Genomic DNA, 13,175 nt, shown 5'->3' with positions numbered 1-13,175 from the left:
ATCTTAAAGTCTCAATGAAGGAAACAAGGAACACAAATTAATTTTAGCATAATAATTATTATGTATGCTTGAGGATCCTTTTGAACAGTGATACGTACAAGATCTAAATCAATCAAATGTTTAATCAGGCTTTTGTTTGTATAAAATTAGACAATCATTCGTTTCACTCGATCGACTCCACTTGAATTTTCCATGAAATCAGGTTTTCCATAATAAAGAGCCTTATTTACTGATCAACACTAAACAGGTCACCACAGACATTTTATGTAACTGAGTTTAATCTGAGTGTCATGATGCTGGATGCAGTCAGAGCAGAATGTGAAAAGAGAGATTGTCTAAATGTGCAGATGGAAACAGATGGAGATGGTTGAGTTTGTACAGACTGCCCTCTAGTGGCAAAAAGACCTGGTGTCAGATTTATACACACCTAAAATGAGAAAATGTTTCAAAGGTCCTGGCTGTCAATTAAAAAAACTTTCACATGGACCAGCAATGAAATTAAGTAAGTAGGAATTCAGTAATGGATCATTTTTATCAGCATGGTTTAAAAGAGAGAAAACACTCAGATACAGTATCAGCAGTAACATAGTAAATCATTTGGTTTAATTAATCAGTTAATTGGGAAATCAATATTAGTCTCAATGATTATGGCACTGAGCTCTTTTTATAGTTTTTGAACATCTACTTCCATATTTCTCAAACTGTCGATTCAATTAAATGTATTTCTGTAATGCATTTAACAATGGACTTTGTCTCAAAGCAGCTTTACACAAGTACAGAAACATAAAATAAAAATTTTAAAGTTTACATTTTAGCTAATTCTGGTTTTCCAATGATCAATTAATAAAACTCATTTGGTGAGTTGATAAAAATCTTTTTGTGTTTGTTTTCTTCCTTTTAATTTGTACATTACCAAAAAAAAAAGTAATCAAATTATGTTCATATTTATACAATGTTCATATTTCACATTTAATTACATGGGATTCTTATTAATTATTAGATTTAGACTGAGGAGTTTTTGGATGGTTTTTGTTCATTCAGGATGGAGAATTAAAGCCTGAGTGCTGAGTGTGAATGGATGTTGTTCTTTATAATAAATGTCTTTTGTAGACACATTTCATTTCAACTAGTTATAAAAAGAGACTATTATTACTAAGTAAACTTTTATTTATTTATTTTATTAATGCCAGTGTTGGTGTCTGTGTTGAAATATTTGTAATATGGGGATTAGTTACTCAGTAAAATGTAGTTGTTATTTAATTAAAGAAGTGAATTGTGATGAGGTTTTTGTGCAGCACTGCAGCTTGTCGTGTCACTGTGTGGTCTTCGAGCGCAGTAATACACAGCTGTGTCTTCAGTCTGCATGTTCTGTCCTCGTAAGGTCACGGAGTTACTGGAAGTGTCTCGAGAGACCACAAACTTGTCTTTAAGTGAATCTTTCTTATCAATACCCCCACTGTAATTAATGGTGTTGATCCATTCTAAAGCTTTTCCTGCAGGTTGTCGAATCCAAGCTGTTCCATAGTGGCTGCTATCAGTGATAGAAGCTCCAGACACTTTACAGGTGATGGTTAAAGTCTCTCCTGGCTTTATAAGCAGTGAGTCTGGCTGGATGAGCTCAGTAGCACAGAACACATCTGTGAAAAGAGAAAAAGAAAAGGTGGACATGTCGAACTGAAAGGATCAGATGAAATAATAAAGCTTCAATCCAAACACTCACAGGGGGCGAGAGCCAGCAGCAGCAGTGGAGCTGAAGCAAACATGTTTGTGTTGAAGGAAGACTAATGAGAAGTGTTTCCTCTCTAGATCAGAACGCTGCTAATATTACAAGAGGAGATGCAGATTTGCATAAACATTACAGAGAGGCTGTGTTGAGTGCAGCTCTGCAGCTGTTAATCACACACACACACCGTTTCATCTCCATATCAATTTAATGTGGGAAATAATTCAGCTGTTTGTTATTATTAATAATGATATGAACGTGTTGTGATGTAATTAACGCTTCCTGTGACGGTCAGATTGAAAACTGATCTATTTCCAGTTCTCTTAAATTAATCTGAATCTCCACCATAATCCATGAAAATGATAATAATTAGATAAACGATTCTTTATATCGTTATCAGTCAGAAATGGAGAAATTTTTTATCAGCATGGTTTAAAAGAGAGAAAACACTCAGATACAGTATCAGCAGTAACATAGTAAATCATTTGGTTTAATTAATCAGTTAATTGGGAATCTCCACAATAATCCATGTAAATGATAATAATTAGATAAACGATCCTTTATGTCGTTATCAGTCATGTGTAGGCTGCACTCTAGAGAATTACATTAACACAGAAATGATTCTCATGTCTGCAAAGTTCCTGGTTTCTCTTTTGAGAAGATGAATATGAACATGACTGAAGCTGTTAAAGCCAAACTTACAGTACAAAGATACAGATAGACTACGGAGTTCACATATCCAACCCATTCCAGAGCTTTTCCTGGTTTCTGTCTGATCCAGTGCATGTTGTACTCAGTCATTAGTGATGGCCAGTTCGTGAATGAATTGTTCTTTTGAACCAGTTCTTTTTAGTGAACTGGATGAATAGGTTCACCAAATCGGACTGATTCGTTCTAAACAGTTCGCGTCGTGAGTCAGCGCTGATCTACAAGTTACTAAAGTTACTCACTTTCGGTCATGCCTGACAGTTGGTCCGACTCTAAATAAACTAATATCCAGGAGTATACAGTATGTAACTCCTGTACACTGAAATGAGACATGTTGTGCTGAGAGAACTGTGAGCTCGAGCTGTTGATACTGCGCATGCGTGAATCACTGAACTGATACAGCGAATCATCAGTACACTGAACTGAGAACTGTTTCTTTCGGACGCGTCCGACATACTGAGAACCGATTAGCTGTTGATACTGCGCATGCGTGAACCTTCAGAGCAAATTATACATATTGGGATATGCATAGTAACTAGTCATAGGTTATTAAACATTTTTATAAAAAAAAAAAAAACCAACTGTTCACTCAATATGTGTCAGTTAATTTTACTATTGACTGTTGTGCAGGTTAGTCTGTATTTTTATATGCCGCTTTTTGTAAGTTGATGAAGATTAGTTTAATAACTTTATATCTTTAAGACACGTAAAACATCTACGTTTGCACATCAATGCCTGTACTGGGTGTTTTAGTTGCAAAACTTAAATGTAAGAAACGTATTCAACTAAAGTTTTGATTACAAAGAACTTTTCGAATGTGTTAAATTGATTGTATTAATATCAGCCGGCAGCGGGATGATGGAATTTGCGCCATTACGTCATTGTGAATGACGTCATTACGTCAGGACGTAAAAGAACTGGTGAACTGGATTTTTGAACTGATTCATTAAATCGAACTGTCCGAAAGAACCGGTTCGCAGAAAAGAACCGAACTTCCCATCACTATCAGTCATATCAAAGCCGTGTATCTTACAGGAGATCTTCACAGTTGAAATTGAGATATTCAATTCATGAAGTTACTGCTACAAACCTGAAGATAATTATTTTCTAATAATCAATGGCACTGATTACTATGATCACTTTTCCTCTTATACAGCAACAGTCTGTGAACGGTGACAATTTATTTATTAATTAAAGAAGAATATGGTGAACTCTTTATATGTTTAAAGTTACAGTTAATGTTATGGAACTTTTGTGAAATGTATGTATTTAATAATCACTAATTAAAGTCAGACATTTTTCTGTAAATGTTATTTATTTCCCTTTTGGTTCCTCTGTAAGAATATGACTATAAGAGACAGTCTCAGTGTTCATTGTGTCACAGAAATACATAGAAATTGTGGAGAATCTAGATCTGACTGAGGATATAAGAATATGTTGTACTTTAAATAAACCTACAATGTTACAGTATATTTGTTGAGCTGTAGCGCCACCTGCAGATCTTGTGAAAATGCCCAGTATATTGAAAGGTCTTTTCTCTTTTACTGCATCTGGCGGAGGATTTTGTACAGCTGATTAACATGTTTGTACCACTGTGGTTTCTAGCACAGTAATAAACAGCAGAATCCTGGGCACTCAAACCAGTCAGCTGCAGATACACCATGTTTTTGGAGTTGTCTCTGGTAATTTCTAAACGTCCCTCAATGTTTTTGGCGTATATTGTTTTACTGGCATCAGACCAGATAACCCCAATCCATTCTAGAGCTTTTCCAGCTTGTTGTCTGATCCAGTTCATGCCATAGCCACCAAAGTTAAACCCAGATCCTTTACAGGAAAGACTCAGAGTTTCTCCAGGTTTTTTCACCACTGAACCAGTGGGAATAGACTCAAGACTCTGACACTGAATACCTGATACAGAAAAAAGAACAACATTAGTGTATTTTAAAATAAATAATAAGATACATTCCGGATTCATCATGAGAACTCACTTATGAGTCTGATTAGTAGCAGGAATAAGGAGAGTGGGATCTTCATGGTGAGTGTTGATGAGACTCGATCGCTCCACTCAGCTCAGCTGCACATAAATACTGCATGGACACACAGCAGTCTGGATTTGCATCATGACGTCATGATAGAAAACATGTGAGAGTCATTATGATGTAACAGAGAGGAACAGCAACTAATCCTTCAACCTACATTATCATAAGTTCTTGTTAGTGATATAATTATTACAGTGTTTATCATGTGCAGTAACATTAAAAATTTTGTATTATGGTTTAAAATCTATATTACAATTATTTAAAAAAGAACTAACTTTAATCTCTTTGTTCTCATTTGTGGATTAATTAATTCAATCAATCAATCAATCAATCAACTTTTATTTATAGAGCACCTTACAACAGCCAAAAGGAGCACAAGGTGCTTTCCAGTGAAACAACAATAAAAAATAAAATCAATAAGAACACAATGAACATAAAAAAGCAGTTGAAACAGGGTCTACATGTTAAAAGCTTGTATGAATAAATGAGTTTTCACCTGCGATTTAAAAACACTCAGAACAGTGATGGATCGTAAGTGTGCTGGAAGTGCGTTCCACAGCTTTGGTCCCTTGATGGCAAATGACCGGCCTCCAAACCTCTCATATTTGTAACTGGGAGTGACCAGAGAGGTATGTCCAGAGGAGCAGAGAGATCTGGCTGGTTGGTAGACCTTTATTAATTCTGTGAGGTAGGCCGGGGCCAGACCATTGATGGCCTTAAATACGAAGAGAAGGACCTTATACTCCACCCTAAACCGCACCGGAAGCCAGTGAAGCGAGTGGAGGACAGGGGTGAGCGTTTGGAGGTGTTGGAGAGAAGACGTGCCGCCGCATTTTGTACCATTTGAAGCCGATTGAGAAGTGAATGGTTAAGTCCAGTGTAGAGAGCATTACAGTAGTCGATCCTTGAGCTGATGAAGGCATGTATAGCTTTTTCAAGGTCAGCTTGAGACAAAAATGATTTTACCTTGCTGAGTAGTCTTAGCTGGTAAAAACTCGCCTTCACTACTGCACTGATCTGCTTATCAAAGTGCATACTCTTGTCAAAGAGAACACCCAGGTCACGCACGGTAGGAGCAAACTGAGGTGTTAGAGGACCAAAACTAAGAGAACTGCTGGGTGAATCTGGGCTAAACAGGATGTACTCAGTCTTTTCTTCATTCAGATGAAGGAGGTTCTGGGAAAGCCACTGTTTGATATCCTGAAGGCAATTATGGAGCGGGTCCAATGCAGAACGATTACTCAGAATCACAGGAAGATAGATCTGGAGATCGTCAGCATAGAAATGAAATTGAACGTTGTGGTTGGAGATGAGTTGACCAAGTGGCAGCATATAGAGTGAGAACAGAGTATGACCAAGAATAGATCCTTGAGGCACACCAGATGACAGAGGAGCAACCGAGGAAGAATAATCATTAAGCATTACTGAAAAGGTTCTGTTAGAGAGGTATGACGAGAACCAATTTAGCACCGCACCCCGTAGACCAACAACATGTTGTAGACGAGAGATGAGGATGGCATGATCCACGGTGTCAAATGCAGCGGTTAGGTCCAGTAACACCAAAACCACAGAGCTTTTACCATCCAGGGCTCCAAGAATGTCATTATGGACCCTCAATAGCGCTGATTCAGTGCTATGTCTTGACCTGAAACCGGGCTGAAATGTATCACCAATGCCGTGCAGTTGAAGGTGAGACTGAAGCTGCGCGAAAACAAGCTTCTCCATCAACTTAGACAGAAATGACAGGTTAGATATAGGACAGAAGTTGGAGAGTATGGAGGGATCAAGGTTGGGTTTCTTGGACAGCTTTTTTGAGGTCCACCAGAGTAACTGCAACAAAGTTCTCTAACACACATTGCGCCGCACAAGTAGACATGGCAACAAAGGGGACTTGTGTAATGGTTTGCCTAACAGACAAAACCTTGTCCAAAAAATGTTGCTTGAATGCATTGCATGCGTTTACAGATACGTCATTCAAGGTGACAGACACCGGATTCATAACAGAATTGATAGTGCTGAATAAAATTCCGGGGCGGTGGCTATTGCTATTAATGAGAGCAGAAAGATACTGTCCTTTAGCTTCCTTCAGAGCACTCTGAAAGGTGGCAAGACTGTCTCTAAACATCTCCAGTGACACCTGCAGCCTGTCCTTCTTCCATTTTCGCTCAGCCTGTCTACACCGGCGCCTGAGGGCCCGAGTTGTATCATTGAGCCAGGGGTCCAATGCACCATTGGTCGACTTCACCTTGTAGGGCGCAACAGAGTCCATAATCTGGGAGCAGATGTTATGGAAGGAGGCAAGGAAACGGTCCGGGCAAAGAGGCGATGCTAATTCAGCAGAAGAGGCGAGATCAGAAACAGTGAAGGCAGCAACAAAATCATCGACTGTGGATGAGGTAATAATGCGACGGCGATGGGCGGCAATAGACGTTGGTGCAGGTGGAACAGCACAAATGTCAAACCGTATGAGAGAGTGGTCAGAGATAGGAAAATCCATGACCTCACAGGTTGACACAATCACCCCACGAGAGATAATAAGGTCAAGAGTGTGACCTAACCTATGGGTGGGAGAGGAAATGGATTGAGCCAGATCTAATGAGTCTAAAAGTGCCTTAAATTCATTAGCAGGTTTATTAGAGGGGCAGCAAACATGAATGTTAAAGTCACCACATGTTAGAATATTGTCAAACTTTGCTAAAAACTCTGTCAGAAACTCTGAGAACTCAATTAAACAATCCTTATTTAATTTGGGTCGGCCGGTAGATTACTGCACATAAAATTGGACAGGGTAGTGTAAGCACAAATACTTGTAACTCGAAACTGGAAACTGGAAAAACTCTTCTGTGGCGCTTCCTGCCTGGTAGCAGACAGACAGGGCGTCTGAGGAAAGGAGGGATTAATGTCAACAGTGGCGGTGGTGGTTTAAAGGACTGGGTATTTAAAAGGCGATTAGTTGTACAACGCAGATCCAACAACATGGTGCGATCATACACAATCAAGACGGTAGCAAAATCAAACATGAAAAAACAGAGGAACAAGTGGCAGGCCAAGCACAGCGGCGCCATCTTGATTGGCTATTAGAATATAATTCTAATTAATTAGTTTGTTTCTTTACTTATTTTACAATTTCTAAGATTTGGATTGATCAGTGTTGTGTCTTGTGTCCTGTTATTGTGAACACTAAATGAGGAGTTTTTGTAAAGGGACGTTGTTTATTCGTCTCACTGTGTGTAACGAGCACAGTAATACACAGCTGTGTCTTCATTCTGCATTTTCTGTCCTCCAATTGTTATTGTGTTAGTAGAAGTGTCTCTGGAGATGCTGAACTTATTTTTCAGTTTCTCACTGTAAGCTGTACTCCCATCAGTCACAGTGTACTCCCATCCAATCCACTCCAGAGCTTTTCCTGCAGGTTGTCGAATCCAATCTGTACGATAGCTTGTAACTGAATATGAAACCTTGCACTGGATGGAGAGACTCTGGCCTGGCTGGACTGTCATGGAAGCAGGCTGAGTCAGTTCCTCACCATGCACATCTGTGGAGGAAAACACATGGTGATATCTCACACAATATATGCTGCACCTTTATTCTTCATCTAGTAAATGAATGAATTTGATAAAGCACTCACAAGAAGCAGCTGCCAGCAGGAGCAGTAGAGATGTAGAGAACATGGTGTGTGTTGTTTGGACTGGAGTCTTCTCTGTTCTCCAAAGTTTAACACACACCATCACATCATATAAATAGAGTGAGATCCAGCTCTGACACTTGGATTTGTTTATCTGCTGATGATGGGAGGAGAATGTATCTGAAATGTATTTAAATCATGAGGAGGAGATTCATCTGATCTGAATTCATAATGGAACAGCAGCCTTTCTATCAAATACTGTCATTTTCCCAAACCAGAAATCTTAAAGTCTCAATGAAGGAAACAAGGAACACAAATGAATTTTAGCATAACAATTATTATGTATGCTTGAGGATCCTTTTGAACATTGATACGTACAAGATCTAAATAAATCAAATGTTTAATCAGGCTTTTGTTTGTATAAAATTAGACAATCATTCGTTTCACTCGATCGACTCGATCGCCTTATTTACTGATCAACACTAAACAGGTCACCACAGACATTTTATGTAACTGAGTTTAATCCGAGTGTCATGATGCTGGATGCAGTCAGAGCAGAATGTGAAAAGAGAGATTGCCTAAATGTGCAGATGGAAACAGATGGAGATGGTTGAGTTTGTACAGACTGCCCTCTAGTGGCAAAAAGACCTGGTGTCAGATGATACACACCTAAAATGAGAAAATGTTTCAAATGTCCTGGCTGTCAATTAAAAAAACTTTCATATGGACCAGCAATGAAAATAAAGAAAGTAGGAATTCACTAATGGATCATTTTCATCAGCATGGTTTAAAAGAGAGAAAACACTCAGATACAGTATCAGCAGTAACATAGTAAATCATTTGGTTTAAATAATCAGTTGATTGGGAAATCAATATTAGTCTCAATTATTATGGCACTGAGCTCTTTTTCTAGTTTGTTAACATCTACTTCCATATTTCTCAATCTGTCAATTCAGCTCGATTTATTTCTGCAATGCATTTAACAATGGACTTTGTCTCAAAGCAGCTTTACACAAGTACAGAAACATGAAATAATAAATAATAAAATTTTAAAGTTTACATTTTAGATAATTCTGGTTTTCCAATGATCAATTAATAAAACTCATTTGGTGAGATGATAAAAAACTTTTTTGTTTGTTTTCTTCCTAGTCATTTGTACATTACCAAAAAATACATAATCAAATTACACAATGTTCATATTTTACATTTAATTGCATGGGAATCTTATTAATTATTAGATTTAGATTGAGGAGTTTTTGGATGGTTTTTGTTCATTTGGGATGAAGAGTTAAAGCCTGAGTGCTGAGTGTGAATGGATGTTGTGTGAGATATTCAATTCATAAAGTTACTGCTACAAACCTGAAGATAATTATTTTCTAATAATCAATGGCACTGATTACTATGATCACTTTTCCTCTTATACAGCAGCAGTCTGTGAACGGTGACAATTTATTTATTAATTAAAGAAGAATATGGTGAACTCTTTTTATGTTTAAAGTTACAGTTAATGTTATGGAACTTTTGTGAAATGTATGTATTTAATAATCACTAATGAAAGTCTGACATTTTTCTGTTGTTACAGCAGTGGAGTCATTCAGATTCCGTGGAACCACAATCTCCCAGGACCTGAAGTGGGACATTCACATAGACTCCATTGTAAAAAAGGCCCAGCAGAGGTTGTACTTCCTTCACCAGCTGAGGAAGTTCAACCTGCCACAGGATCTGCTGAAACAGTTCTACACTGCCATCATGGAATCCATCCTCTGCACCTCAATGACTGTTTGGTTCAGCTCAGCTACCAAATCTGACCTCAGAAGACTACAGAGGGTAGTCCTGACTGCTGAGCAAACCATTGGCACAACTCTCATCACTCTCCAATACCTGTACTTCTCCAGAGTGTGCAAAAGGGCAAAGACAATCACTCTGGACCCCTCACATCCAGCACACTCCCTCTTTGAACTGTTGCCATCTGGTCGACGCTACAGAGCCCTGAGCACCAGAACGACCAGACATAGGAACAGTTTCTTCACTCAGGCAATCCATCTGATGAACACTTAACATACACAGAACAAACCCTATTCTTACATTGTTTACAAGTACTCATTTATATTTTAATTTGCAAATTTATATTTCATTTTGCACATTCTTTTTTTCCACTGTACATACAACTGTCTATTATATATGTGTTCATTTCTTATCATTGCCATTCTGTATACACTGTGGAGCTCCTGTACTAGAACAAATTCCTCGTATGTGAAAACATACTTGGCAATAAAGACCTTTCTGATTCTGATTCTGATTTATTTCCCTTTTGGTTCCTCTGTAAGAATATGACTATAAGAGACAGTCTCAGTGTTCATTGTGTCACAGAAATACATAGACATTGTGGAGTATCTAGATCTGACTGAGGATATGAGAATATGTTGTACTTTAAATAAACCTACAATGTTACAGTATATTTGTTGAGCTCTAGCGCCACCTGCAGATCTTGCGGAGGATTTTGTACAGCTGATTAACATGTTTGTACCACTGTGGTTTCTAGCACAGTAATAAACAGCAGAATCCTGGGCACTCAAACCAGTCAGCTGCAGATACACCATGTTTTTGGAGTTGTCTCTGGTCATTTCCAAACGTCCCTCAATGTTTTTGGTGTATATTGTTTTACTGGCATCAGACAGATAACCCCAATCCATTCTAGAGCTTTTCCAGCTTGTTGTCTGATCCAGTTCATGCCATAGCCACCAAAGTTAAACCCAGATCCTTTACAGGAAAGACTCAGAGTTTCTCCAGGTTTTTTCACCACTGAACCAGTGGGAATAGACTCAAGACTCTGACACTGAATACCTGATACAGAAAAAAGAGCAACATTAGTGTATTTTAAAATAAATAATAAAATATACTGCAGATTCAGCATGAGAACTCACCTATGAGGCTGATTAGTAGCAGGAATAAGGAGAGTGGGATCTTCATGGTGAGTGTTGATGAGACTCGATCGCTCCACTCAGCTCAGCTGAACATAAATACTGCATGGACACACAGCAGTCTGGATTTGCATCATGACGTCATGATAGAAAGCATGTGGGAGTCTTGATGATGTAAAAGAGAGGAACAGCAACTAATCCTTCAACCTACATTATCATAAGTTCTTGTTAGTGATATGATTATTACAGTGTTTATCATGTGCAGTAATATTAAAAATTTTGTATTATGGTTTAAAATCTTTATTACAATTATTTAAAAAATGAACTAACTTTAATCTCTTTGTTCTGGTTTGTGGATTATTTATTTATTTATTTATTTTACATTTTCTAACATTTGGATAGATCAGTGTTGTGTCTTGTTATTGTGATCACTGAATGAGGAGTTTTTGTACAGGGATGTTGTTTATTCCTCTCACTGTGGTCTTCGAGCGCAGTAATACACAGCTGTGTCTTCAGTCTGCATGTTCTGTCCTCCAATTGTTATTGTGTTAGTAGAAGTGTCTCTGGAGATGCTGAACTTATTTTTCAGTTTCTCACTGTAAGCTGTACTCCCACCAGTATAGATGATTCCAATCCACTCCAGAGCTTTTCCTGCAGGTTGTCGAATCCAAGCTGTATAATAGCTCGTAACTGAATATGAAACCTTGCACTGGATGGAGAGACTCTGGCCTGGCTGGACTGTCATGGAAGCAGGCTGAGTCAGTTCCTCACCATGCACATCTGTGGAGGAAAACACATGGTGATATCTCACACAATATATGCTGCACATTTATTCTTCATCTAGTAAATGAATGAATTTGATAAAGCACTCACAAGAAGCAGCTGCTAGCAGGAGCAGTAGAGATGTAGAGAACATGGTGTGTGTTGTTTGGACTTGAGTCTTCTCTGTTCTCCAAAGTTTAACACACACCATCACATCATATAAATAGAGTCAGATCCAGCTCTGACACTTGGATTTGTTTATCTGCTGATGATGGGAGGAGAATGTATCTGAAATGTATTTAAATCATGAGGAGGAGATTCATCTGATGGAGGATGTGTTGGTTTATAAACTCAACTTTCAACAAGATTTTTTATTTGGAACCTTACTTTTTAGTTTTAAACATGTTTTCTTACAATATTTATGCTCTAATTGATCTAAACAATAACTGTAACATTTCTAAAATACACAGATTATTGTAGTTAAATCAGAATCAGTTTTGCAGAATCCCAATAATCAAATATCTGTCCGGTGAGTTAAATGAAGCTGGAGAACGATTATAATGTTTAAAGTGAGAGAGTTTCTTTACAAAGACTGACATCTAGAGGCACACAAAGAATTATAATTATAATAATAGCTTAAATTGTGAGTTACACCGACATCCACTTCAGCAAGCTGCACAAAAGCTTTGGAATAGATTGGTGTTGTATTAATGATGGATTAACTGTGTATTCACTTGTGTTCAGGACAACAATTTATTTTAATGTTGAGACAAAGATGAAACCTTATGTAGATATCTTTGAACTACAGAAGTGTCTTAGCTCTGCTAGCTCATATATACCAGACCCCTCTGGGGACATGTGTACTGCAGAGAGAGGAAAATGACCAGGGATGTTTTTGTACAGGGCTTCAGTGAGTTTGTAGTGTTGTGTGTCTCTGGCACAGTAATACACAGCCGTGTCCTCGACCTGAAAGTTTTGTCCTCTTAAATAAACTGTGCTGCTGGATTTGTCCTGGCTGAGACTGATCTTGCTCTTCATTGTGTCTTTGAGATTAGTGCTATCACCGCTACACAGATATCCGAGCCATTCCAGTGCTTTTCCAGCAGGTTGCCGTATCCAGTTAATACAATAACTCGACACTGAGATCTTACAAGAGATGGAGAACGACTCTCCAGGCTTCACCAGCACAGAGTCAGTCTGAGTGAGCTCCACACCTCCAACACCACCTGTGAATAAGAGCGACAGAACATCATCAAAAGTCATCAAGTCATTTTCACGAAACGAGAATTAAATCTAAATTCATTCAGCCGACACTGAGACGTACAGAATGCAGCAGAAAGCAGCAACACTGATAATGACAGCATTGTTGTTGATATAAAAGTGAAGTGAAGTAAAAT

At 38.2% G+C, this 13,175-nt stretch overlaps 1 pseudogene and 3 gene segments (V, D, J or C); all 4 read right to left on the bottom strand.

Annotated features, from left to right (window-relative positions):
• Positions 1-288: 288 nt before the first annotated feature.
• Positions 289-1,763, bottom strand: LOC132860762 (immunoglobulin heavy variable 4-61-like). The segment is given in 3 exon segments: positions 289-296; positions 1,317-1,637; positions 1,721-1,763. Coding segments are annotated over 3 exon segments (372 nt in total).
• A 2,130-nt stretch (positions 1,764-3,893) lies between these two features.
• Positions 3,894-4,465, bottom strand: LOC132860761 (immunoglobulin heavy variable 3-33-like). The segment is given in 2 exon segments: positions 3,894-4,339; positions 4,420-4,465. Coding segments are annotated over 2 exon segments (492 nt in total).
• Positions 4,466-9,913: 5,448 nt separating this feature from the next.
• Positions 9,914-11,065, bottom strand: LOC132860760 (immunoglobulin heavy variable 3-30-like; annotated as a pseudogene).
• A 379-nt stretch (positions 11,066-11,444) lies between these two features.
• On the bottom strand, positions 11,445-13,142 carry LOC132860759 (Ig heavy chain V region 914-like). The segment is given in 3 exon segments: positions 11,445-11,498; positions 12,718-13,004; positions 13,103-13,142. Coding segments are annotated over 3 exon segments (381 nt in total).
• Positions 13,143-13,175: the final 33 nt, after the last annotated feature.

This window comes from Tachysurus vachellii, chromosome 18 (assembly GCF_030014155.1).
Source record: "Tachysurus vachellii isolate PV-2020 chromosome 18, HZAU_Pvac_v1, whole genome shotgun sequence".
Taxonomy (NCBI): domain Eukaryota; kingdom Metazoa; phylum Chordata; class Actinopteri; order Siluriformes; family Bagridae; genus Tachysurus; species Tachysurus vachellii.
Note: the sequence above shows the minus strand (reverse complement) of the source record. Positions and strands in the feature narration are given on the sequence as shown.